This window comes from Microcaecilia unicolor, chromosome 1, assembly GCF_901765095.1.
Source record: "Microcaecilia unicolor chromosome 1, aMicUni1.1, whole genome shotgun sequence".
In the NCBI taxonomy this organism is placed as follows: Eukaryota; Metazoa; Chordata; class Amphibia; order Gymnophiona; family Siphonopidae; genus Microcaecilia; species Microcaecilia unicolor.
Genome location: NC_044031.1, coordinates 311,763,005 through 311,789,310, shown reverse-complemented (window position 1 = coordinate 311,789,310; position 26,306 = coordinate 311,763,005). Strand labels below are relative to the sequence as shown.

Below are 26,306 nucleotides of genomic sequence, written 5' to 3'. Positions count from 1 at the left end.
GGCCCCACTTGGAGTATTGTGTTCAGTTTTGGAGGCTGTATCTGGCTAAAGATGTAAAAAGACTGGAAGCGGTGCAAAGAAAAGCTACGAAAATGGTATGGGATTTGCATTGCAAACCATACGAGGAGAGACTTGCCGACCTGAACATGTATACCTTGGAGGAAGGAGAAACAGGGGTGATATAATACAGACGTTCAAATATTTGAAAAGTATTAATCCGCATATGAACCTTTTCCGGAGATGGGAAGGTGGTAGAACTAGAGGACATGAGGTTGAAGGGGGGCAGACTCAGGAGTAATGTCAGGAAGTATTTTTTCACGGAGAGGGTGGTGGATACGTGGAATGCCCTCCCGTGGGAGGTGGTGGAGATGAAAATGGTAATGGAATTCAAACATGCGTGGGATAAACACAAAGGAAGCCTGTTTAGAAGGAATGGATCTATGGAATCTTAGCGGACATTGGGTGGCAACGCTGGTATTTGGAGAATAAAACTGGTGCAGGGCGGACTTCTACAGTCTGTGCCCTGAGAAAGGCAGGGACAAATTAAACTGGGATATACATTTAAAGTATTCCATACCATATAAAATGAGCTTATCTTGTTGGGCAGACTGGATGGACCGTTCAGGTCTTTTATCTGCCGTCATTTACTATGTCATTATTTTACTATGTAATATGAAGGGAAGATAAAATTTCCTTTCTCCATCCAAAATAAGTGGAAGAAGTTCAAAGTAAAATTGAGGACTGGTGCCTCAAGACAGACTGAGCAGCAGTAAATAAAACTTTGGGTTGTAAATAGGCAGAAAATGTAATTATTTAATCCAAGTTGCAGAGCCTGATGTGAACCCAGCCAGCAAGTCCAAATCAGTGATGTAAAGGTGGCCTGATAGCCCTACATCCTTTGGGTTAGCATAAAGTTTAATATAATAATCCTGGAAAATAGCACAGATTTCCTCATCAGTGTGAACCCTCGTCCCCCTGTGGTTTTTCAAAGTTAAGATCTTGGCAGGGTCTGTGTTAGAGGAAACAAGTCTAGCAAGTAGGTTACCGCCCTTATCACCGTGTTTGTAAAGTTGAAACGTATAATATGCCTGCAATTTACAAGCCCTCTGATAGATTAACTCGCTCAGAGCTATTTGTGTTTCCAATAAGTGTTGCTTATCGGAAATATTGTGAGAGCTCCCTTAACACCTATGAAGAAGTGTGAGTAGACATCCTAACCTATAAAGGTCCTGATCTCTACTTTTTCAAAGAGAGCTACTGATTATTTTCCTGCACAGAACAGCCTTCGCCATTTCCTAGTACAGAACAGGAATGTCCTCGTGGACCCGATAGTCAATTTATAGGTTCACCAACATTCAAGTAAACGGACCCAAAATTTAGGATCACTATAAAGAGCATCCAGGAAAGCCCAACTGTTTCTTCCAACACTAGGAGGGCCAAGTTGCCAATCTAACCAGACCATAGCATGGTTCAAGGTTCACCATGAAATGCTGCTGCTTCTCAGGAGAGGAGGAGTTTTAGTCCAGTACGCGGAATTGGTTTTACTGCACCACTGGGTTGTTATATACCAGCTCCTGATGCACGCTTTTAGGAGGGCGAAACGTGACCGTGTCGGGCTTATTTAAAATAATGTGGTGAATAAATTATTTTTCTCAACATTGCCATTGGCAATTTGCAACTTTTTTTCTATTCCTTGCCTGTATTAAGACAGTTGTGGTCTTTTCGGAGCAATTTAGCTGCCATCCGCTCACTGTGGGATGTTAAAACTGCTACCACTCGATGCCTTAGGTATTTCCTCATCAATAGGTAGGTCGGGAGCTAGGGAGAATTACCAAATGAAGGAATGAGAAAAGGAGAAGTGGGAGAGTCAATATTTAGTGACTACTCCTGGGCATGGCATCACGTGACCCCCAAGTACGCTCAAGATTTTAAAATCAAAATTTATTAGGTCTACAGGCCTATAGTTAATACATCAAGCCTTTTATTTTCTTTAGAACAATCAACAGAGAAGATTCTTAAAAGAAAACTGGTATTCACAGTGAAGCCATGATAAAACATCAACCAGTTCTAGAACTAAATGTTCTCTAATTTATTTGTACAGGTCGGCCAGGAGGTGGTCCAAGCCTGCCAATTCACTGTTCTTTGAAGAGGCACTAGTCCTTTTGACCTCTCCCAGTGTAATATGTCTGTCAGTGAGCCTCTCTGCTTCCTTGCCTATTTTGAGGTTAGGTACTTCCTCTAACTATTGCATAATTGAATATTGAGACACAGGTGCTGCAAGGAAAAAAGTTTTCAATAATATTATGCAAGATGTTGAACACAGATCAGATTTAGACAATGAAATATTAAAGCCATTATTTATTTATGGAGTCTTTTAATTTCTGTCTTTGTCATAAAGGTAACGTATTCACATTGTTATGACCACTTAGTCATGCTAATATGCAGTTTGTGTGGTTTCCATAATTAAGTTCCTCTTGGATTATAATCAATCTTTACAGGGTTTAAAAAAGGTTTGTATAATGTCTAAAAGAAAAGGCCATAAGCCATTATTAAGGTGAACTTGTAAAAATCTACTGCTTATTCCTAGGATAATACAAAGAGTAGTAGAATTTAAGGCAAGAGTAACCAATATTTTCCAAATGGGTTTCTCGGGGAGCGTCTCATATAGTCACCGGGGCTACTTTCATTTCACCAATGAGGTGAACCCCTATTTGTGACAAATGTAATCATAGACAAACCCCCAACCTTCCTCAATGTGTGGTCAAGCAAATATATCAGTAACTCTCATATTTTTTAGTTTTTGTCTTTTTTAAATAATTTTTTACTTTTTCTTTCGTTTCTTTTACTAACTGTGTTACTGCAACAATTCTTAAGTCCCACACATTATGCCTCTTATCCGACAGTGTCCATTATGGTGGCTATACGTATCATTTGGTGCTAGCGGAGGTGACTTCTACAACACTTATCTGTGTGTCCAGGTGTATCTGCAACCCCGACAGGTGCCTGTTTCGCTTTAGTAGCTTTGTCAAGGGATAATCTCACACCGGACAGTCTCTCAGCCTCCTTATCAGCCTACCACCGTTCTACTACTCTTTGTATTGTATTACTAGTAGATGAGCATTGCAGTAGTTTGACAGTATTCCTAGGATAAGCAGCATAAAATCTGTTTTACTTTTTGGGATCTTTCTAGGTATTTGTGACCTGGATTGGCCACTGTTAGAAATGGGATACTGGGCTTGATAGACCTTCGGTCTGTCCCAGTATGGCAACGTTTATATTTGTATGTTCTTATGCATCATTTCTATGCTTTTATGGCTTGTTCCAATATAAGTACATTTTTTTATGAAATGCATAATATTAAGCTATGTAATAACACAATATATTGCCTCAAACATATTAAAATTAAATCTTAAACTAGAAATGTTAAATTGCATGACCCAACAGCTGGTGATACTACATCCCATAACATGAAAGTAAAAATCAAGTGTAGAATTTCTCCTGCTAAATTACAAGTAAAAGAAGAAAATTGATTTTTTTTTTTTTTTTAATTTCTGGGTGGAGGAAATGCGCAGATAGACAGTGAGAGGATTGAAAATTCCTTTTTCTAGTAAGGAAGTAATTTTAGTGAGCTGGCAGGGCACTGATGTGAAGAGGAATAAGTGGCTTAAAATGAGGGTGTGACCCTTGAAAGGACAGAGCAAGAAAGAGGTTAAAGAGGCAACGTAGGTAAGAGAGAGAGTATGTGTGTGTGTACGCATGCTTCTCTTTGCTGCTTTCCAAAGTGTGCATATAGCTGTGTGTTCAAAAGTAATGGAAAGTCAGTAGATTTCTCTGTCTTCTTTATGGCTGGTCTGAGGAGTAGAAGAGTTGCTTAATGGTCAGTGCAGCAGGCTGAGAATCTAGGGAACTGGGTTTTATTCCCACTGTGACTCCTTGTGATCCTGGGCAAGTCACTTATCCCGCTATTGCCCCAGGTACAAAAACTTAGATTGTGAACCCGCTAAGGACAGAGAAAGCATCTGTGTATAATAATATGACATACCATAATGACTTATAATTGGAACTGTAATTCACCATCATTTACTTAACAATAGGATTACACTCTTCCTATACTGTATTGTTTAATTTTAATATGCAATCCATGTTCAATATGTGATACCATTTGTATATTTTCCCTTTTTTTATCCAACTGTTCATTTAGCATTCATGTTATATATATATTACCAATTGTATATGTATTCTGAAATGACATGTCATGACGGAAAATTGTAAGCCACATTGAGCCTGCAAATAGGTGGGAAAATGTGGGATACAAATGCAACAAATAAATGTAAACCATTTTGGTTGGACCACAGAAAGGCAGTATATCAAATCCATGACGCTTTCCATTACGTAACTTCCCACTATTCCTGAACCTGTGGGATAGTTGTGTCCAGTGCTTTTTTGGTAGAAAAAAAGGTGCCAGTACTCATTATGAACGGGGTCACCACATATGGCTCCACCCCTATGATAGCCACACCCACATTAGCGACACCCCTTACACCAGCCATGGCACATATAAACAGACATCATTGAAAGTATTATACTAGTATAGGAGAAAAAAAATAATGTGATTTTTTTTTCATTATAAATAATTTCTGTAAGCTGTTACAACTCCAGTATACCCAGTGCAATATAAGACAGCAGATGTAAATTCTCAAATTGGACATATTCCAAACACTAAAATGAAAATAAGATGATTTTTTTTCTACCTTTGTTTTCTGGTGATTTTGTTTTTCCTGATCATGTCAGTCCCAGTCTTTGATTCTGCTGCTCTCTATCTGTTCCCTTAACTCCGTTTCCAGGGCATCCTTTCCATTTATTTCTTTACTTTCCTCCTTTCTTCTTCATTTCTTGTTCTACATCCATAGATAAAAGCTGGGTCCTCCGCAGACTTGACTGGAGGAGGTATAGAGTGGATCCAGTTTTTGCCTATTTTCTCCATCCATGTGCAGTTTTTGCTCCTCTTTCCCTCATCTCCGTCACTATGCATCTCCTTCCTATTCTCCCCTCCCCACCATCCATGTGCATCTCCTTCCTCTGTCTTCCCTCTCCTCCATCCAAGTCCAGCATATCTCCTCTCTCCCTAACCCTCCATCTGTGTGTATCTCCTTCCTCTCTCTTTCCTTCCCTCCAACATTTCTAAAGCGCTACCAGGGTTATGCAGCGCTGTACAATTTAACAAGGACAGTCCCTTCTTTCCTCCTCTCTCCCCTCCCCTCTATCCATGTGCATCTCCTTCCTGTCTTCCCTCTCCTCCATCCATGTCCAGCATTTCTCCTGCCCTCCCCTTCATCAATCCATGTCCAGCAACTCTCCTCTATCCCCTGCCCTCCCCTCCCATCCATGTCCAGGGTAAACTTCTACAAAACAGATGAAGATGTGATTCCGTGTGCCCCAATGAAAGGAGAGTTTGATTCCGTGTGCCCCAATGAAAGGAGAGTTTAATACTATTTCCATTTAATTTTAATATATTCCATCGTCTTTATAAACACCAGGCTTCCCAAGGTAGATTACAACCAGTTAAGATGAACCATCAGGAAACAGAATATTCTCACTGACATCTGGCCATCTGAATTGTTTGTTAGATTGTACAGCACTGCGTAACCCTGGTAGCGCTTTAGAAATGTTAAGTAGTAGTAGTAGTAGAAGCACAGTGAAGAAAAATGAGCACAAACTACAGAATTTATAATTGCTGTTTCTACTAGCTACAATAATTTTTGAAGTTGTTTTAGTGATACTCAGTTGTTTTTTCTCTTCCACCTCATAAGACACTACCTATCCAACAAAAACAATGTTAGACTTGTTACAGATGGACCGACAATCAAGAACGACAACGTGGATGCAGCAGCTTACAGGTTTGCTTGCTGGGTTTTGAGTGAATAGCGACGGCTGAGCAGGAGAGTGGAAACAGAGATTAATCAAATGTCTTCCTTACAGTGGACTAGATAGGCTCACTTCCACTCCACTCTCTATTTACCGGTCACAGCGGCGAACCGGTGGGTGGTGGCAGTAAAGGCAGCAAGCAGGCAGGCTCGCCTCCGTCCTTCGCTTCCCTGCTCTCTCCACGTCCCACCTTTCTCTGATGTCATTTCCTTTCCGCGAGGGCGGGACGTTGAGAGGGCAGGGAAGTGAAGGACGGAGGTGAGCCTGCCTGCTTCCTGCCTTTTCTGCCACTGTTTGCCGTTGCGACTTCGGTAAATAGGCTCACTTCCACTCCACTTTCTATCTAGTCCACTGTAAGTAAGGAAGACATTTGATTAATCTCTGTTTCCACCCCCTGCTCAGCCGTCGCCATTCACTCAAAACACTGCAAGCAAACCTGTGAGCGGCTGCATCCACGTTGTCGTTCTTTAATTGTCGGTCCATCTGTAACAAGTAGGGGAGCCCAGAACAACAAGTTTTCAAAAGTATATTGCATCTTCTTATCTGTGTTAGACTGAAGAAAGAACAGTCATTTCTCTGTAACAGCTTTAACCACCTGCTGGCCAAAGTAGAGAAATACACTTCAAGAAATTAATGCAGTTTACAGGCTTAAATCCCACTGTTTTGTCACAGACCTCATACTTTGAAATATTAAACTTGAAAAGTATGATATCCAATGGAAGTAATTTCATAAAAGGCCATCGATGTACAAAAAGGCAAAATAGGTACTTTAAGGGATCTTTTACAAAGCAACGCTAGTGTTTTTAGCTTGTGCTGCAAATCAGCTTGTGCTAAACACTGAAACACCCATAGGAACATAATGGGGTCTCAGTGTTTAATGTCAGCTGATTTGTAGCTTGAGCTAAAAATGCTAGCGCTGCTTTGTAAAAGACCTACTATCGGGGTCATTTTCGAAAGAGAAGGACACCCATCTTCCGACACACATTGGGAGATCAGCATAATGGAAAGTTGATATTGGGTGTCCTCAACTGCTTTCCGTTGCGGGGATGACCAAAATTCACGGGGGGGGGGGGGGGGGGTGTCGGCACCATACAGAAGGGGGACGGGTGTGTGATTTAGAGATGGGCGTCCTTGGCCGATAATGGAAAAAAGAAGGGCGTCCCTGACGAGCATCTGGATGACTTTACTTGGTCCATTTCTTTTCACGACCAAGCCTCGAAAAGGTGCCCGAACTGACCAGATGACCACCGGAGGGAATCGAGGATGACCTCCCCTTACTCCCCCAGTGGTCACCGACCCCCTCCCACCCCCCAAAAATTAAAAAAAAACATTTTTTGCAAGCTTCTATGCCAGTCTCAAATGTCATACTCAGCTCCATGACAGCAGTATGCAGGTCCCTGGAGCAGTTTTTAGTGGGTGCAATGCACTTCAGGCAGGCGGACTCAGGCCCATCCCCCCACCTGTTACACCTGTGGTGGTAAATGTTGTGCCCCCCTTCACCCCTTAGGGCTATGGTAGAGATGTACAGTTGTGAGGCGTGGGGTTTGGGGGCCTCAGCACCAAAGGTAAGGGAGCTATGCACCTGGGAGCAGTTTGTGAAGTCCACTGTGGTGCCCCCTAGGGTGCACAGTTGGTGTCCTGGCATATGAGTGGGACCACTGTACTATGAATGCTGGCTCCTCCCATGACCAAAAAGCTTGGATTTGGTCGTTTTGGAGATGGGCGTCCTCGGTTTCCATTATTGCCGAAAGCCGGGGACAACCATCTCAAAAACGACCTAAGGACGACCATCTCTAAGGCCAACCTAAATTTCATGATTTGGGCGTCCCTGACCGTATTATTGAAACGAAAGATGGACGCCCATCTTGTTTTGATAATATGGCTTGCCCCGCCCCTTTACGGGGCCGTCCTGCGAGGACGCCCTCATGACAACTTAGGTGCCCCGTTCGATTATGCCTCTCCAGGTGTCTTTACAAAATAGGCTCCTACAAGGATCCTCAGTAGTGCATAAATTCTCTCATTCAAATTTACACCCCTTTGAAGGTGTAAATGTGTGAGTGTACTCTGTGTTTAATCACATCTTATACCCTAAAACTACATCCCAGGAAAGCCTAAGCACAGTAAAAGTAAGTATAAAAAAAAAAAAAGTAAATGATTGGGTAAAAGTAAGTGGTAACTTGTATTGCACTTATTTTTTATGTATATATCCCTGACCCAATTTCACAACAGTCATTTTCAGAATGAATTACTCCCACAGAGGGCAATTTCCAAAAGCTATTTCTTTGGTACATGGGGTATTTTGAAAACTGCTCTCCCTGCAGATAAAAGTATGCTCTGATGGTTCTTTGAGCTTGTGTGGCATTCCTCCCTGCTCCCGGACAACTGTCTCCATCTCCTATGCCTAATGGTTAAGCCAGAGCCAGTCTACAACTCTTCAGGGCCTACAAAGTCAGACATGCAAGATTACCTTTCCTTTCTGCAGTGAGTTTCTCCGTTGTTATCACCTCCCCAACTCTGCTCAACCAATATGCTGTATTCGGCTCTAACGCTTGTTTCCAATTTGCACCCAGCAGGCGATTAGGGAGTTTACTATCCAAAATACTACACTATGGATCTTCTCACATGTAACAAAATTTGATTATATAACCCCATCTACTGATTAAATACCACTGGTTACCATTCTGTTACCAAATTCAATTTAAGATGCTCACTTTGACCCATAAGGCCCTAAATCCCTGATGGCGAACCTATGACACGCGTAGCCATTTTCGATGACACGCGGCCGCATGTGGCCGCATACAGAGAAGCAGTGGCGTTCCTTGCTGACACCCGGGCGGATCGCCGATGCACCCCCCCCCCCCCCCGGTGCATGTTTACCCGTGTGCGCTCCTATTGACTCCCTCCGAGTCCTCCGCTCGTTCCCTCCCTGCTGCTCCCTCTGCCCCGGCTCCTGCACGGCCGTTTGACCTCACTTCCGGCCGGTGGAGCAGAGAGCGGCGGAATGCCGTGGGGGACGCATCTCTGAGGGCCCTGTGATCGCCATTACCAGCAACCACATAACCACAGCAACCATCATCCAATCTACTGTTCTGGGGTGTCGTGGATTTCTAATTGACCATCATTACTGAGATAGGTGAGGGGGAGGCTGGGAGAGGCAAGGGCATGTGCTATGGGTGCCGTTTCCCGCCATTAGAAATAGCGGCAGCCATCTTAATTTACATAAGGTGGTCAGTTAGGCTAGTTAACCCCTAATTGCCTGCAGGGCTAACAGGCTATCTATAATTCTATCTTCTGTCACTGCCCCCCTGATGGAGAACCCAAAAAATAAAAAACCAAGGTTAAGTAAAGGAAGTGGTAGTAGCAGTAGCCGACCCTTTCAAGAGACATGGACCGAGATGTATGGCATTATAGAAAAAAATGGCAGATCATTTTGCGTTCTATGTACTGAAACGGTAGTAAGCAGAACGTGGAATATAAATAGACATTTTGAAACTAATCATTCCCAGCTCTTGAAAAAAAGTGAGGATGAAAGGAAGGAATACATTTCCAGGCAGCTACACTTTTATAAGAGCCAATCTAATTCCATCCTTACATTTGTAAAAGGTTCTACAAATTTAACATCTGCAAGTTTGAGCATTGCTCACTCCATAGCTCAGCATGGAAAAGCACTCAGTGAGGGAGGATTTATTAAAGAAACTCTCCTAAGATGTGCACCAGTTCTATTTCACGATATGCAGAATAAAGATGCAATTATTAAGAGAATATCTGAGTTACCAGGAAATTTGGGGTGCCTGGATCCGATTACCAGACACTTTTAGCACCCTGAAAAATATAGCAATGGCTTTACTCACAATTTTTCCCTCTACGTACTTTTGTGAAACCTTATTCTCAGCGTTAAATAATATCAAAACCAACAAAAGAAACAGATTGAAAGATGAAGTTAGTAGCGCTTGCTTGGGCTTGAAGTGTACAAAATACCAACCTTCAATTGAAGATTTAGCCAATGAAATTCAGCAACAAAAAAGTCACTAATAAGCAGATTAGTTAAAGAATTCCCCCTCCCCCTCACTTATCTTAGTTCACGGCACCCCACACAAGTTAAATAATACCAAGACCAACAAAAGAAACCGATTGACAGATGAACAAAGAAGTCACTAAGCAGGTAAGTTAAATAATTAGTTTTTGGTTTATTAAATAAAGTTATATATTACAATTATACATTTTTGTTATTTAAACTATAAGTATCGTGAAATTATGTTTTTTTTTCTCGAAGTGACACACCACCCGAGTTATGCTCGTTTTTTTGGCGAATTTTGACACACCAAGCTCAAAAGGTTGCCCATCACTGCCCTAAATTCTGGCATTCCTGCCTATCTCTCATTACTGACAAGACCACATATTCCTTGAAGAACCCTTCATTTGCTCCATGATCGCTGCTTATTTGTCTCTCCGGTTTCCATGCCTGCTGTCAAGTCTGCCTTGTTTTGTACAGCCCTTTTACGTTGGAATACATTCCCCCTTTCCCTTCATACAGAACTTTCTTCCCAAAATTTGAGGCAGAATTAAAGACTCACCTTTTTAAGTTGGCATTGGTGTGTTTGTGGAGGGGGGGGGGCAGGTTTAAGGGATTATTGTGCTGCCATTATATGCTGTCCCTCACCTCCTTCCTTCCTTCTTCCTTTTTTTTTCCTTCTTATTTTTCTCTGCCTTATATATAATGGAGTTCTTTTCCTAGTTTCATTTTGATTTTATTGTAAACTGCCTTACTAGTTATATCATCTCATATCAAACCTAATAAATCATAAACCACAAATACTAGAAGAGTAGCCTAGTGGTTAGTGCAGTGGGCTTTAATCCTCCTGTGTTCAATTCCCACAGTAGCTCCTTGTAACCTTGGGTAAGTCACTTGTAAGCTCTCTTTGGACAGAGAAAGTACTTACATATACTGTGTACATCTAGTAGTGCTACAGAAATGATTAGTAGTAGTATTCCTTTTCATGTCTTAGTGGAAACCCTAGTTTAAAAAAAAAAAGAAAATACCTCTGATCCCATTCCCACCCACCTTCTTAATGCCATCTCTCCTACTCGTATTCCTTTTATCTGTCACATTCTCAACCTCTCACTTTCCACTGCGACTGTCCCTGCTGCCTTTAAACATGCTGTGGTCACACCTCTCCTTAAGAAGCCTTCACTTGACCCTACTTGTCCCTCTAATTACCGACCCATCTCCCTCCTTCCTTTTCTCTCCAAATTACTTGAGCGTGCTGTTCACCGCCGCTGCCTTGATTTTCTCTCCTCACATGCTATTCTTGACCCACTACAATCTGGTTTTCGCCCTCTCCACTCAACCGAAACTGCGCTTACTAAAGTCTCCAATGACCTATTACTGGCTAAATCCAGAGGTCAATATTCCATCCTCATTCTTCTTGATCTTTCCGCTGCTTTTGACACTGTCGATCACAGCATACTTCTCGATACCCTGTCCTCACTTGGATTCCAGGACTCTGTCCTTTCCTGGTTCTCTTCCTACCTCTCCCTCCGCACCTTTAGTGTTCACTCTGGTGGATCCTCTTCTACCTCTATCCCTCTGCCTGTCGGCGTACCTCAGGGTTCTGTTCTTGGTCCCCTCCTCTTTTCTATCTACACTTCTTCCCTTGGTTCATTAATCTCATCCCATGGCTTTTCCTACCATCTCTATGCTGATGACTCCCAAATCTACCTTTCTACCCCTGATATCTCACCTTGCATCCAAACCAAAGTTTCAGCGTGCTTGTCTGACATTGCTGCCTGGATGTCTCAACGCCACCTGAAATTAAATATGGCCAAAACCGAGCTTCTCATTTTCCCCCCCAAACCCACCTCCCCGCTCCCCCCGTTTTCTATTTCTGTTGATGGCTCTCTCATTCTCCCTGTCTCCTCAGCTCGAAACCTTGGGGTCATCTTTGACTCTTCTCTCTCCTTCTCTGCTCATATCCAGCAGACCGCCAAGACCTGTTGTTTCTTTCTTTACAACATCCGTAAAATCCGCCCCTTTCTTTCCGAGCACTCTACCAAAACCCTCATCCACACCCTTGTCACCTCTCGTTTAGACTACTGCAATCTGCTTCTTGCTGGCCTCCCACTTAGTCACCTCTCCCCTCTCCAGTCGGTTCAAAACTCTGCTGCCCGTCTCGTCTTCCGCCAGGGTCGCTTTACTCATACTACCCCTCTCCTCAAGACCCTTCACTGGCTCCCTATCCGTTTTCGCATCCTGTTCAAACTTCTTCTACTAACCTATAAATGTATTCACTCTGTTGCTCCCCAGTATCTCTCCACACTCATCCTTCCCTACACCCCTTCCCGTGCACTCCGCTCCATGGATAAATCCTTCTTATCTGTTCCCTTCTCCACTACTGCCAACTCCAGACTTCGCGCCTTCTGTCTCGCTGCACCCTACGCCTGGAATAAACTTCCTGAGCCCCTACGTCTTGCCCCATCCTTGGCCACCTTTAAATCTAGACTGAAAGCCCACCTCTTTAACATTGCTTTTGACTCATAACCACTCGCCTCCACCTACCCTCCTCTCTTCCTTCCCGGTCACATTAATTGATTTGATTTGCTTACTTTATTTATTTTTTGTCTATTAGATTGTAAGCTCTTTGAGCAGGGACTGTCTTTCTTCTATGTTTGTGCAGCGCTGCGTATGCCTTGTAGCGCTATAGAAATGCTAAATAGTAGTAATAGTAGTAGTAGTTGAAAGAACGCATTATTTTCCAAAATACCTTTCAGTTTTCTGACCAATATTTTCCCATTTTCATTATTCTTGTAATCAACATTGCTGTTTTTTTCTAAGCATACTCTTCTTTCAATAAATTAAAAAAACTACACTTAACAAATAGATGTTTATTAACTTGAAAGGTTGAGCAATTGGACACCATTAATGCTGCAAACTTTTATTCAGTTTATTAATTAAGGTTATTAAGGGTTATTAGTATCTTTAATTCTTATGTTTCTCTTGTTTTTCACTGTTCACTGAATGAGAAGAATAATTCACTAGTATTATTTACTCACTTACTCATTTATGGAGTCTTGATATACTACAAAGACCATGACAGTGGCTTTTATGTAGTTTAAAATGGACAGATTATAAAAGAAAAAGTGAATAAAAGAAGGTAGAGATCAGGAGGACTGACCAAAACAGTTCAAGGAAAAAGTGAGTTTTGACTAGTGTGAAAATGGCATAGGGTGCTTCCTGTCTGAGATGTAGAGATGGGAAATTCCAGAGCTTAGTTCCCAAGTAGCTAAAGTGGATCATGTGATATTGTCCAGGCATAGAAATGAAGAGGATGGGGGAGGTGAAGCAGCTCAGTGTGTGAGGAGTGGAGGAGGTGAGGGGAGATATAAGGAGGGAACTGACGTAATTCAAAGCGCCAGGAAGTCAGTTTTAGAACAATATGGTTAGAAACTTGACTTTTGTGTGTGCTGAGATGGGGAACCAGTTTTCAGATCAGAGAAGTGGTGTGATTTGTGAACACGGTAGATGCTTACATTAGATACTTAATAGTACAAAAAATGTTTAAAATATTGAAAAATAAAAACCCAAGAGCAAAGGCTGGACTAGCTCAGTGGTTTGGTGGTAATGCTGTGCACTGCAATGCAGAAGGTGTTCAGTTTGCTGGTGAAGTCATGTCTCCACTCCACGGGTTGGTTGTGTTCGGGAGTGCTGCTGAGGTGTGATTAGAGGATCCTGAAAAGAGCTCTGGTGTGTGATTCCAGGCTAAACACTGTCATTGCAATGACTGTAAGTCAGTTCGGGAAGAAAGTACCTAACGAGAACAATTTTATGAAAGGCCATCTCGATTTGGGTGTCTGTTCTATAAAGGAGAGTAGGCGCCACAGAGTTGGTGTAAGTGCTTGCAACCAGTTGGGGATGTACTAGGGCTATTCATCGATTAAAAATTTTAATCACACGGCTAGTTGGGATTAAACTTTGTAATCGCATGATTAATCGCATAAAGTGCCCTCACATTTTTGCCTGTATAGTGCAAAATATAGAATTCTCAAAACTGACATATTGTACTTCAGTTATTAAACTGAAAATAAAAATCATTTCTCTTACCTTTGTTGTCCAGTGATTTTATTTTTCTAATTATCTTATTCCTCTGTCTGTTCTCTGAACTCTATTTTCAGGGCCTCCTCTCTCCTCACTATTTCTTTTCTCCCCTCCTCTCTCCTTCACTTCTTCCCCTATAACATCTTTCACATTCAACTTTCTGCCATTTTTCTTCCTCCTTATAGGAGACAGCAGCATGATGCAATTAATCAAGTTAAAATTCTTAGTGCAAGTCGGAAATCGTAACGTGATTAATCGCGATTAACCATGTTAAATGGACAGCCATAGGATATACACATGCACTTTATAGAACTTTTTAAGCTATGCATGTAAGTTTTTAGTCTGCCCACACTCTGCTCGTGTGTACACCCACCTGTCAAATATACGCTACGTAAGATATGCACATATTTGCAGAACTGTGTGTATGTGGATTTTTGGCATGTACACACATATGAGCACACTTATGTTTGTATATGCCAGAATTCTAGTTCTTTACCTGCACAAATGATTCCTGTTTTCTCAAATGATTAGTATATCAGCATATATACAGTTAATTTTGTAAAGCTTTTTCTGCATGTAAAGTCTGTTTTGTATGTAGAAAGAAGTTCTGTTAAATTGTGGGCCACATATGAGATTAGATTTTTTAAAAAAATGGGTGCCGAGCATTATTCTATAAACTGTGCTCCGAGCTGGGCATCATTAATAGAATTTGCATAGTGCTGTGATCCACGCTCAAATTTGGGTACGAGGATTTACACCAGCTGAAACCTGGTATAAATCCTTGCATGTAAATTAGCCGTGGATCACCTGAATTCTATAATAGTGCATGGATCTTTAGTAAATGCCCTTCCCATGGCAACACCGCTTTTTAAATTACGTGTTACAAGAGTTGCGCACACATCTTTATAGAATAGCATGTAGCACCATGCATGCAAATCCAAATTGTTGCCAATTAACACCAGTAATTGTTAGCATCCAATTATTGGTGCTAGTTGGCTCATTCACTTAAATTGCATTTGCAAATCTGTTGTGCACCCAAATTTGTGCTTGGAAGTTTGAGCACCATTTATAGAGTCTGGGGGATGATAGAAAGGTAGGTATTGATCCCTGCGCAGGTATTCAAGGGCAAAGTTTGGGCAGAGTGGAGGCGGAGTTGTGTTGTACATGTGTATATATAAAATATGAGTACATGCAGAGAATACACAAAACACATTTACACCTTTTCTCAAGCAGGTGTAAAGTTGCACATTGGCATTTGCATGCCGTTGGAGCTGCTTATGGCTGCCACATAGACACCAATGATACCTTTATAAAATAGGCACTTTTCTGGTTTTCTTCTCATTTAGGTATTCTGCTATAAAATTACCTCTACATGGGGAAAAATCTTCAGTAGTTGTGAAAGACCACCCATGGTATCAGAATCCCATCTCTGGTTCTAATATAGCTGAAGGCTCATAGGAGCAAGGGGACATGCAAAGGTCAAATAAGGAAGAGCAAAAGACTTTTTTTAGTCTCGGTATTCAAGAAAAAATTGGCCCAGGAGCTCAAATTAATCTAGGATGTACTGGCTTTTACCCCAGTCTTAGCCAGGGAGAAGAGAGAGAGAGAGATCTGTTTGCTGAGGCCCTGTGAGCAGTTATATTTGGTAACCTGTGAGCAGCCATATGTCCTGAACTCCCCAGACAGATAGTAAACAAATGTTTAGATAGTGTTATAAGTTATCCATTTCAGTTACGTGTTATTGTTTTGCTGATTGCACCTTTTCTGTTCATTGTTCTTATTTTTCATGACAATAAACATATTTAGTTTATTGCCTCTGCTTGTCTGGACTGACTAAGAGTTCTGGTGGTTTGTGTGTTGGGTTTGTCAGTGCTTTCTAGGAGCTGTGGGACCACTGGGAGTGTAGCCCCCATAACCTAGGAATCACTGGGGATAATTTGAGAGTGGGAGACTCACTCAGAGGGAGTGGGAGGAGGGTGCTAGTGTAGAGCACAAACGGCAGATGCAGGCAGACCTAAGCTTTGCTGGGGATAGATGCTGTTAGTGACCTTGGGGTAGCCCCAGGCAGGTGACTAGGCATTTTGTGACAAGGTCCAATTATGTATGTGTACAGGGTTGTTCTGGGAGGGGTGATATTTAAACAATCATGATTATTCAGATTAATTCTGAAAATCTCCAGGAGGAGAGCTTGGACACCTAAAAAATTAATTGAGAAGGAGTTCAAAGTCGAAGGTTCACATGGGGCCCTTGCATCATCCCAAGCATAGACATATGCCATCAATGTCCCATTTGGACATAAGTTCTTCTGTTATGTAGGAGCTTTAAGGGCAAGGTGAGGCATTTGGTTTAAACAAACATCATTTAGCTTTGTAAAGTACTAGACATGAATGAATTAAACTCTCTGTGTTGTCCAGCTGTATTTTTTGCCGGATGTTATTGGCCATTTCAATAATATTCTCTCATTATTCTTTTTAGTCTTATTAGCAAATTATACTTTTTCTTAATTCTCTTTCTCTTTCCTTCGTACTCCCTACTTTCCTTGGGTCTGCCTATCCATCCACCCTTCCTTTCCTCCCCACAGGCATGCGAATTCTGGTGAACTTGCTTCTGGACACGCTGCCCATGTTGGGGAATGTGCTACTTCTCTGCTTCTTTGTTTTCTTCATCTTTGGAATCATCGGTGTGCAGCTGTGGGCAGGCCTGCTCCGGAACCGCTGCTTCCTGGAGGAGAACTTCACAATGTGAGTCCCATACATACCTGGGGGTTGGAGGATTCTAGTAGGAGTTTCTTCTTTGCTGCACTGACTAGATGACTGTATTAGATATGGACTGATCCACAATTTGTGACCCATGAAGTCCTCTGTTAAAAAAAACACACCAAAAAAAACAATTTTCACAGTGTAGAAGTGGTAGAAGAAGAAGAAAGAGAAGATAAAGTGGCATTTAGGATCATCACTGGTGAGAGGAACATTCTCGCCAGGAAGGAAGAATTAGGAATCAGGAGCATGAATTCATCAGCAATAATGCCATAGTGTGAACACTTACAGCGCAGTTGGTAGCAGAGGTTATACCACCATCCTCAGTTACTAGAGTGCCGCCACATCACTTTCAGAGAACAGTAAAGGGACCTAGAAATGACCAGCTTGATTGAAGGTTTGCAAGTCACCATAATAGTTTTCTGCTGAGAGGATATGCATGTCTGAAATCTCTCTGCCTGTAAGCTGCTGGTAAACAAAAAGAGTAGTGGAATGGGAGTAGGATACGATAAAAGAAACTGGAGGTCTGAGTGTCAAAGTATGGAAACTTGTATGTCCACGCTCTCAGAATGGGAGAGGGTCAAAGAGGGGACCCAAAATATCCAACTTGCACAGAGCAGTGTGCATTGAACCCCCAGGGAGAGGTGACATGGTCATCCGGCACTGAGCAGTGATAGGAGCTGGGATCATGCTCGGGTAGAATTGGGTAGTGATAGATGGCAGGCGACCTAGCATGAATATTAGACTGTTTTGGTTGCACTCTCCTGGTAAGGGCAAAAAGGATGAGGTATGACCCCCCCTGCAGACAAACCTAGGGTTACCATACATCCAGTTTTACCCGGACATGTCGTCTTTTTGAGGACACGGATGGGCAACCGGGTGGATTTTGCTAGCCTGCCCGTTTATCCAGGTTTGTGGACGAACAGGCAGGCTGGCGGGCAGACAGGCAGGCGGGTGTCCTATCCTCCTGTCCCCTCCTTTACCTTAGTGTGGTGCCTTAGTGGTCTAGAGACCTCTTTGGGACAGGAAAGAGCCCCCTCTTTCCTGGTCGGCGCGTCTGCAGACTCTTTCTCCTGGCACCAATTCAAAATAGCTGCCAAGAGTTCACGTGGCAGCCTCGCGAGACTTCCGCAGAATTCTTGCAAAGTCACTGCTTGAACGCTTGACTGTTCAGCTTGGAGAAAAGGCGGCTGAGAGGAGATATGATAGAGGTCTATAAAATAATGAATGGAGTTGAATGGGTAGATGTGAAGCGTCTGCTTACGCTTTCCAAAAATACTAGGACTAGGGGGCATGCGATGAAGCTACAATGTAGTAAATTTAAAACTAATCGGAAAATTTTTTTTTAATTCGTTGCCGGAGAATGTGGTAAAGGTGGTTAGCTTAGTAGAGTTTTTAAAAGGTTTGGACGGCTTCCTAAAGGAAAAGTCCATAGACCATTATTAAATGGACTTGGGGAAAATCCACTGTTTCTGGGATAAGCAGTATAAAATGTTTTGTACTTTTTTGGGATCTTGCCAGGTATTTGTGACCTGGATTGGCCACTGTTGGAAACAGGATGCTGGGCTTGATGGACCTTTGGTCTTTCCCAGTATGGCAATAGTTATGTACTTATGTAGTAGGGCTTCAGACACATAACTTCTTAGGATATAGTGGATAGGAAGTCACACAGCAGCCATTTTGACTGAGACGCTGACATGGGACTTCTAAAGGTGGGGACGGGGAGGGCCTTTGCTTAGTGGAGGGCCTTTAGATGATGGGAAGGTAGCAGGCAGGGAGTGGTTGTGATGGGGGGGAGGGGGAATTTCAGTTTCAGCTGAAAAAGCACTCTGTATAGTTATAGACAAAGGAAAGGATCCATGACTGTGCACCTCTCAAGTTATGTTGTGTGTGAAACAGTGGTTCTCATGCCTCTCCACTTACCCAGATGGGTTTCCAGGATGACCACAATGAATATGCATGAGATAAATTTGCATATCATGGTGACTCACTACATGCTGCATATCTATCTCATGCATAATCATTGTGATCATCCTAACAACCCCACTGGGCTAGGTGTGCCTATAGAAGGGAAGCACTGGTCTAGAGACCATAAACAGCCAGATTTTGATACTAAAGATGAGGCCTGAAGAGGAGTGAGTGTGAAGCATAACCTCACCCATGAGGTCCAGGTCCTGTATAAGGAGATAAGAGATCAACACAGGAACTAACAATGCAAACAGACCCCCCCCCCCAAACATACAGACATACATATACTTCACCACCCTTCAACCTGTCTCCACAGCACCACCAGGAAGATTCATATCTATTGGCAGTCAACTACACACAGCCATAAAAAGAGCAGCCTCCAAATATATGCCAGGCATGTCCTCAACCTCTTTGCCCCCTGATCCTGCTGCCAGCTGTCTGATCTCTCTACCATCACATTCACAGCCTGAACACTCCAGTGCTCTACAGGCCTCATTGTATTCCCAGACTTCCATGGGGCTGCACAACGTGCTTGGCTGCTGGATGATGTATCACCAAAGATCCACTGAGAGCAATAGCACCCCAGCCAGCACCCCAGGTTATGGGAGGGGCAAGGGAAGGGGGGAACAAGGTAGTAAATATCACATGTGGGGAGATGGGATAAGGAAGATACTGAGCACTGCTGTTTGTTTATTTTTTTTTTTTTTGGAGAGGGGGGGGGGATAAGACAATGAAGTGCACTGTCATCACAATTTGCTGAAATATACTCGGCATCACTGAAAATGTCTTTGTATACTGATTACTTGGTGCCTGAACCAGCTGGTGGGAATGGGTTGGCTCCTCTTGTGTGAGTGATTTGACATCCTCCTCTGTGTCCGATCATGCACCTCCATGCCTTCTGGAAGGGGTTGACTGCACCTCAGTACAAAATTATGGAGCATTCAGCATGCTATGAATATGTGATAGACTTTGTGGCTCTGGAAATGGCTTTTGAGCAGATTAGAGTCCTCTCACTGATGGCCCTGGTTTGACGTTGCACTCTGTTCTATTGCTCCTCTATATCTCTGTGGGTACTACTATAGGAGTCACAAACCACCTCCTTTGAGATTAGCTGTTCTGCCTTCACAATTGTGTGTTTGTTTACATTTGTTTATATTTATATTATGCAATTCAAGCTAGCAGTGACTACCTGGTAGGACTTGTAATTTCTGTTTTCATAGATCATATCTGGTATGTGACCCATTTCTTCCAGTTCCTGGGAAATCTGCCAATTTCAGGCTTCATTCCAAGAGTCATCTCCTCAGCCACCTGATCTTTGGGTATTCTCTGCTTCCCTTTCCTCTACAGAGCAGAATTCTCCATCTTGGACTCAAGAGGATGCTGTCCTCAGCCTCTGCCCCTTTCTTCCCTTTGGAAAAAATATCCTCTTTTTTTTTTTTTTTTTCCCCAATGTGTAACATCCTTCTTTCACTGAAATCTAGCATCAATCAAATCAACAGACAGATCATCCTTTTCTCACTGAAGTTTAATATCCACCTTTGCAGTAGTTCAGCATCCAGTTTCAAGGTCTTATCCTACCTGGGAAGCACTCTTGTTATCTACTTGCCTGCAGTAAGTTATCTGTTTTAGTTATTTGCAATACACAGTTGGAAATTAAGAAAAGTGAGTCTTCCTTTGGATATTGGGCTGGTTTAGCAAGCTGTTTAGTAATGTAGTGCTAAACAGCTAGCTAAACCAGCACACCCTGAGAAACCTATGGATCGTCCTGGAAAGAGATGATGGAACCTGTAATCCACATGTGGGTTATCTACAGACCTCTGGCACCAATGGAGAAGTTAGACAAGGATCTGATAGAAGATATTCAAAAGAGTGGTATAAAAGGGGAGGTTCTTCTGTTGGGAGATTTCAGCTCGTCTGATGTGGATTGGAACATCCCGTCGGCAGAATCGGAAAGTAGGGAGGTTGTGGACGCCTGTCAAAGTGCTTTGCTCAGACAAATGGTGACAGATCTAGTGCTCACAAATGAAGTGTTTCCAATATCCAGGTGGGTGCCCACCTATGTAATAGTGATCATCACACGATATGGTTTGATATAAGGGCAAAGTACTGGATTTCAGACATACTGATTTTGATAAAATGGGGGAATACTTGAAGAATGAGCTCTTGACATGGGAAGGCATAGAAGAAGTGGAAAAATCAGTGGTCTAAGCTAAAAACTACTATAAATATGGTAACTGATCTTTATTTTTTTGTTACATTTGAATCCCACATTTTCCCACATATTGTAGGCTCAATGTGGCTAGTACTGGAGAGGCGTTTGCTGGCTCCGGTGAGAACAAATACAAAGTGATGTTGTGGTAGGATAAAGTTCATGTGGCACAGCCACAATTAGGGGATCGTACAATGGAAGAGTTCAGTTATGTCCATTACGTACTTTAGTTTTGTGTGTTGCAGAGATCAGGCATTTAGGTTGGATCGGCAGGGTATGCCTTTTTGAATAGGTTAGTTTTTAGTGCTTTCAGGAAGTTTAGGTGGTCGTGCGTCGTTTTCAAGGCTTTTGGTAATGTGTTCTACAGTTGTGTGCTTATGTAGGAAAAGCTGGACTCGTAAGTTGATTTGTATTTGAGGCCTTTGCAGCTTGGGTAGTGCATAATTAGATATGTTCGTGTTGATTCTGATGTGTTTCTAGTTGGTAAGCCGATCAAGTGTGTCATGTATCCAGGGGCTTCACCGTAGATAATTTTGTGAACCAGGGTGCAGATTTTGAAGGCAGTGCAATGCGTTCTTTGATTGGGAGCCAGTGTAGTTTTTTGCGGACGGGTTTTGCACTTTCATATCGTGTTTTCCCAAATATAAGCCTAGCTGCCGTGTTCTGAGCGGTCTGAAGCTTCTTTAAGGTCTGTTTGTTGCATCCTGCATAAATTCCATTGCAGTAGTCTGGCTTAGTACCATTGATTGTACCAGGTTGCGAAATGTTTCCCACGGGAAGAATTGTTTCAAGCTTTTGAGTTTCCACATTGAGTGGAACATTTTCTTTGTTATGGATGCCACTTGGCTCTCTAGTGTTAAATTACGGTCTATTGTAACGCCAAGGATTTTCAGGCTGTCTGAGATAGGAAGGGTGTAGTCTGGGGTGTTGATAGTTGTGGGGTTGTTCGCACTGTGTTGGGATGAGAGGATGAGACAATGTGTTTTTTCTTTATTGAGTTTTAGCTGGAATGCATTTACACATGAGTCCATGATGGTTAAGCTGAGTTTGATTTCGTTGATGATTTCAGTCAGTTTGGATTTGTACGGAATGTGTATTATGACATCGTCTGCATATATGAAAGGGTTAAGACCTAGGGTGCAAGGAAAGTAAGCAAAAACAAGAGAAACAGGAAACCTAGCTGAAAAATAAGAGCAAAAGAGGCTTTGTTCAAGAAATACAGAAGAACGCAATGAGAGGATCATGGAAAAGATTATTGGATTAATCTCAAAGAAGCAAAGAGGGAAATATGGCTAGCGAAAGCACAAACGGAAGAAAAATGGCTAAAGATGTAAAGAGAGGTGACAAAACCTTTTTCAGATATATTGGAGAAAGGAGAGAAGATAGGAATGGAATCGTAAGGTTGAAAGATAATGAGAGTATCTATGTGATGAGGATAAAGCAAATAACTACTGCTCTTCGGTGTTCACAGAGGAAAATCCTGGCGAAGGACCGCGGTTGGCTCCAAGAGAATATCTGGGAATGGAGTGGATATTGCGCCATTTACGGAAGAAAGAATTTATAAACAGCTTGAGAATCTGAAGGTGGACAAAGTTATGGGGCCGGATGGGATACATCCCAGGATACTGAAGGAGCTCAGAGAGGTCCTGGCGGGACCTCTTAAAGATTTATTTAATAGATCTTTAGAGACCGGAGAGGTTCCGTGGGATTGGTGACGAGTGGATGTGATCCCTCTTCACAAAAGTGGAGACATGGAAGAAGTAGGAAACTACAGACCGGTAAGTCTCATGTCAGTGGTAGGAGAAATAATGGAGTCGCTGCTGTAAGAAAGGATAGTTAACTTTCTAGAAGTGAACGGGTTACAAGATCCAAGGCACCATGGCTTTACCAAAGGGAAATCCTTCCAAACGAATCTTAACTTCTTTGACTGGATGACCAAAGAACTGGTTGAAGGATGTGTGCTAGATGTAATCTACTTGGATTTCAGCAAAGCCTTTGATACGGTCCCCCACTGAAGATTCATGAATAAGCTTAGAGGGCTAAACTTAGGACCAAAAGTAGTGAACGGGATAGGAAACTGGTTGACCGACAGATGGCAGAGGGTGGTGGTAAATGGAATCCACTTGGAGGAAAGGAAGGTGAGCAGTGGAGTTCCTCAGGGGTCGGTGCTGGGACTTATTACTACTACTACTACTTAACATTTCTAGAGCGCTACTAGGGTTACGCAGCGCTGTACAAAATAAACAAAAAGGACGGTCCCTGCTCAAAGGAGCATTTGTGGGAGATATTGCTGAAGGTTTGGAAGGAAAGGTTTGCCTTTTTGCGGATGACACAAAGTTAGCCAATAGAGTGGATGCCCCGGAGGGAGTAGAAACAATGAGAAGGGATCTCCAAAGTTAGAATGGTCAGGGTCTGGCAGTTAAAATTTAGTTTTGCTTTACAAGTAGAAACCCTTGGTTAATTTTTTTATATATATATTTTTTTAAATGCTCTTCAGTCTCATCAAACTCATATTCTTAATAAATATATTAGTAAATACTACAGCGCTCAGTTGTGCATATTAGCAATCACTCCGCATGATTAACTATAATATGTAATCACTCATACGTCACTGCACTGTGTCCCTACCTGCCTCCAAGATCAAAGAAAAAAAATTTTATGTCGCAAATATGGCAATCAGTTATTGATTTTCAAAGTACTTATCTGGAGATGGTATCCCGGGGCACTGCTCCTGACAGCATGTTACAATCCATACACCGGAATGAAAAATAAACGTGAAAGTGCACTCATGTACTCATAAAATAGTCCTTCCCACTTCAGATCTCTCCTCAACCTCTCAAATGGTCATAACCTCAAATGGTCAGGGTTAAGAGGATATGACCATTTGACTGACACGCCAGACGTAGAGATTGAGGCAGCAGGGCACACTCAGACAAACCCACGAAGAGGCAGAGAAAGCATACGGATGGAGGTTGAAAGGGGCACAGGTGGGAGGAAAGGGTTTGGGGAATACTAAGAACAGGAAATTTGCTGAGGGGTAAGGTGAGGTAAATGAGGTTAAAACGCAATGAAAGACTAATGTTGGGTAAAGGCACACACACAGGTGGACAGATATGACAATCAGGCCAAGGATTCATACTCAGCTGTCCTGCAGTCACCAGGAACGCAAGCAGTCCCAAAACATAGATGACCTCAACATTTGTTTATCCTTTATGGTATCTGTGCACCACCCATACCATACCCTTGATCCACCTCTTATCTGCACTGTGATATCTGAATGTAGCCAGGCAATCAATGTACATCTCTCTGTACATCACACGATATAATCACATTTGGAACATGGATGCCATTTCAACATTGCAATACTGGCATTTTCACGTTTAAAATGAGAATAGCCCTTCTAAACTAAGCACCATAATTTGAGAGTGGCAGAGCATCCACTTAATTGCATTCTGCCAATAAATATGTGTAACCCCTGACAAAGGTTTTGAATTTAATAAGGATTTTTCCCATTCCCGGTACACTTTCACTACTGTAGCTGTCTTGTTTCCTAAGTCTGGTCCTGGAGTACCCCTTGCCAGTCAGGTTTTCAGGATATCCACAATGAATATGCATGAAAGATTTGCATATAAAGGAGGCAGTGTATGCAAATCATGATAGACCTAATAGATCTACCAACCAGAAACAGAATCAAATCAAGATCATACCTAAACATACATTACCCAATCTGTAAAAGACTAAAATACAAAACAACCTACGCATCCAACTTCTACATAAGCGCACAACTATGGAACGGACTCCCAAGTACAGTGAGAACAGTCCATGACCACCTAAATTTCAGAAAATCACTCAAGACTCACCTATTAAAAAAGCCTATCCCAGCACCCAGCGACACAACATAACTAATTGATCGTACTGGACAATTTATAATCTTCACCTCTTTTGACCCCATGATACTTGATCCAAACCTACCTCATCTATTCAAAACATAACTCTGTATCTGTTACCAGCCAAACTGGCAACAGCCTATATGGTACCATGTAAGCCACATTGAGCCTGCAAATAGGTGGGAAAATGTGGGGTACAAATGTAATAAATAAATCAAGTGCATGCATGTTCATTGTGGATATCTTGAAAACTGACTGGAAGGGGTATTCCAGGACTGGACTTGGGAAACACTGCTTTACAAAATACGCCAAGGTGTTTTTTTTTTCCATGTGGCGTTTTCAGGCACCATATATAGAATCTAGCCCTAAATGCAGGCACTTTCTCTGTTCCTAGTGGGTTCACAATCTAAAGTGTTTTTTTTTATACCTGGAGCAATGGAGGATTAAGTGACTTGCCCAGGGTCACAAGACACTGCAATGGAAATCAAACCCAGTTCCCCAGGATCTCAGCTCATTGCACTAACCATTAGGCTACTCCACCCACATACTTCTCCTTGTGCATGCTTAAGAGAATTTTCAAACCAAAGATACATGTGTACTATCACTTTGAAAATTATCCCTGGGAATTTATGTGCTTATCTACTCTTTCACAGGTACTAAATTTCTGGGTTAATTTCTGTGCATTCAGTCAAATTTTTAAAAAGTATGCAATAATGTAAACCTTCCCCCATCCTCACTCTATCCGCGTAACCTTATACGCATATCAGGCATACAATTTTTAAAAGCCTGTTTCTGTACCTAAAGTGTTGCTTTATCCACACCCAAACTTTTGAAAATTGCCCTCAAATAATGGTAGTGTGGTTGATGTCAAAAGTGAGCAACAAAGCAATTCTACAGTCACGTGATGGTGGATTTTTGCAGCTATTTCAAAGGAATAATGGTTCCCAATTTGTCTTCTGTTTAGTGAAAAAGGCAAAAAAAAAAAAAAAAAAAAAAGTATTGCATATTGAAAACCACGACCTTACACCCCATTTACTATTTATATGTACTTACATCAAATCTCATTGAATCCTTGAATTCTCTACCTCGCCACCTCTCCCTCCACTAGTCCATTCCCCTCTCTCTCCTTCCCCATCATTCCTTTTCCTCCTTTCCTGAAGTCACTATTGAGGAAACTACACTTCTCCTTTCTTCCTCAAAATGTACCACCTGTTCCTCTGATCCCATTCCCACCCACTTTCTTAATGCCATCTCACCTGCTCTTATTCCTTTTATCTGTCACATTCTCAACCTCTCACTTTCCACTGCAACTGTCCCTACTGCCTTTAAACATGCTGTGGTCACACCTCTCCTTAAGAAGCCTTCACTTGACCCTACTTGTCCCTCTAATTACCGACCCATCTCCCTCCACCCTTTTCTCTCCAAATTACTTGAGCGTGCTGTTCATCACCGCTGCCTTGATTTTCTCT

General features: G+C 42.2%; 1 protein-coding gene across 1 annotated transcript in view; it reads left to right on the top strand.

Annotated features, from left to right (window-relative positions):
* LOC115473410 (voltage-dependent T-type calcium channel subunit alpha-1I-like) overlaps nucleotides 1-26,306 on the top strand; it is a 935,734-nt gene that overhangs the window by 364,863 nt on the left and 544,565 nt on the right. Inside the window, 1 exon segment of the mRNA XM_030208356.1 lies at nucleotides 16,599-16,758. Within this exon segment, the coding sequence (XP_030064216.1) occupies nucleotides 16,599-16,758 (160 nt within the window).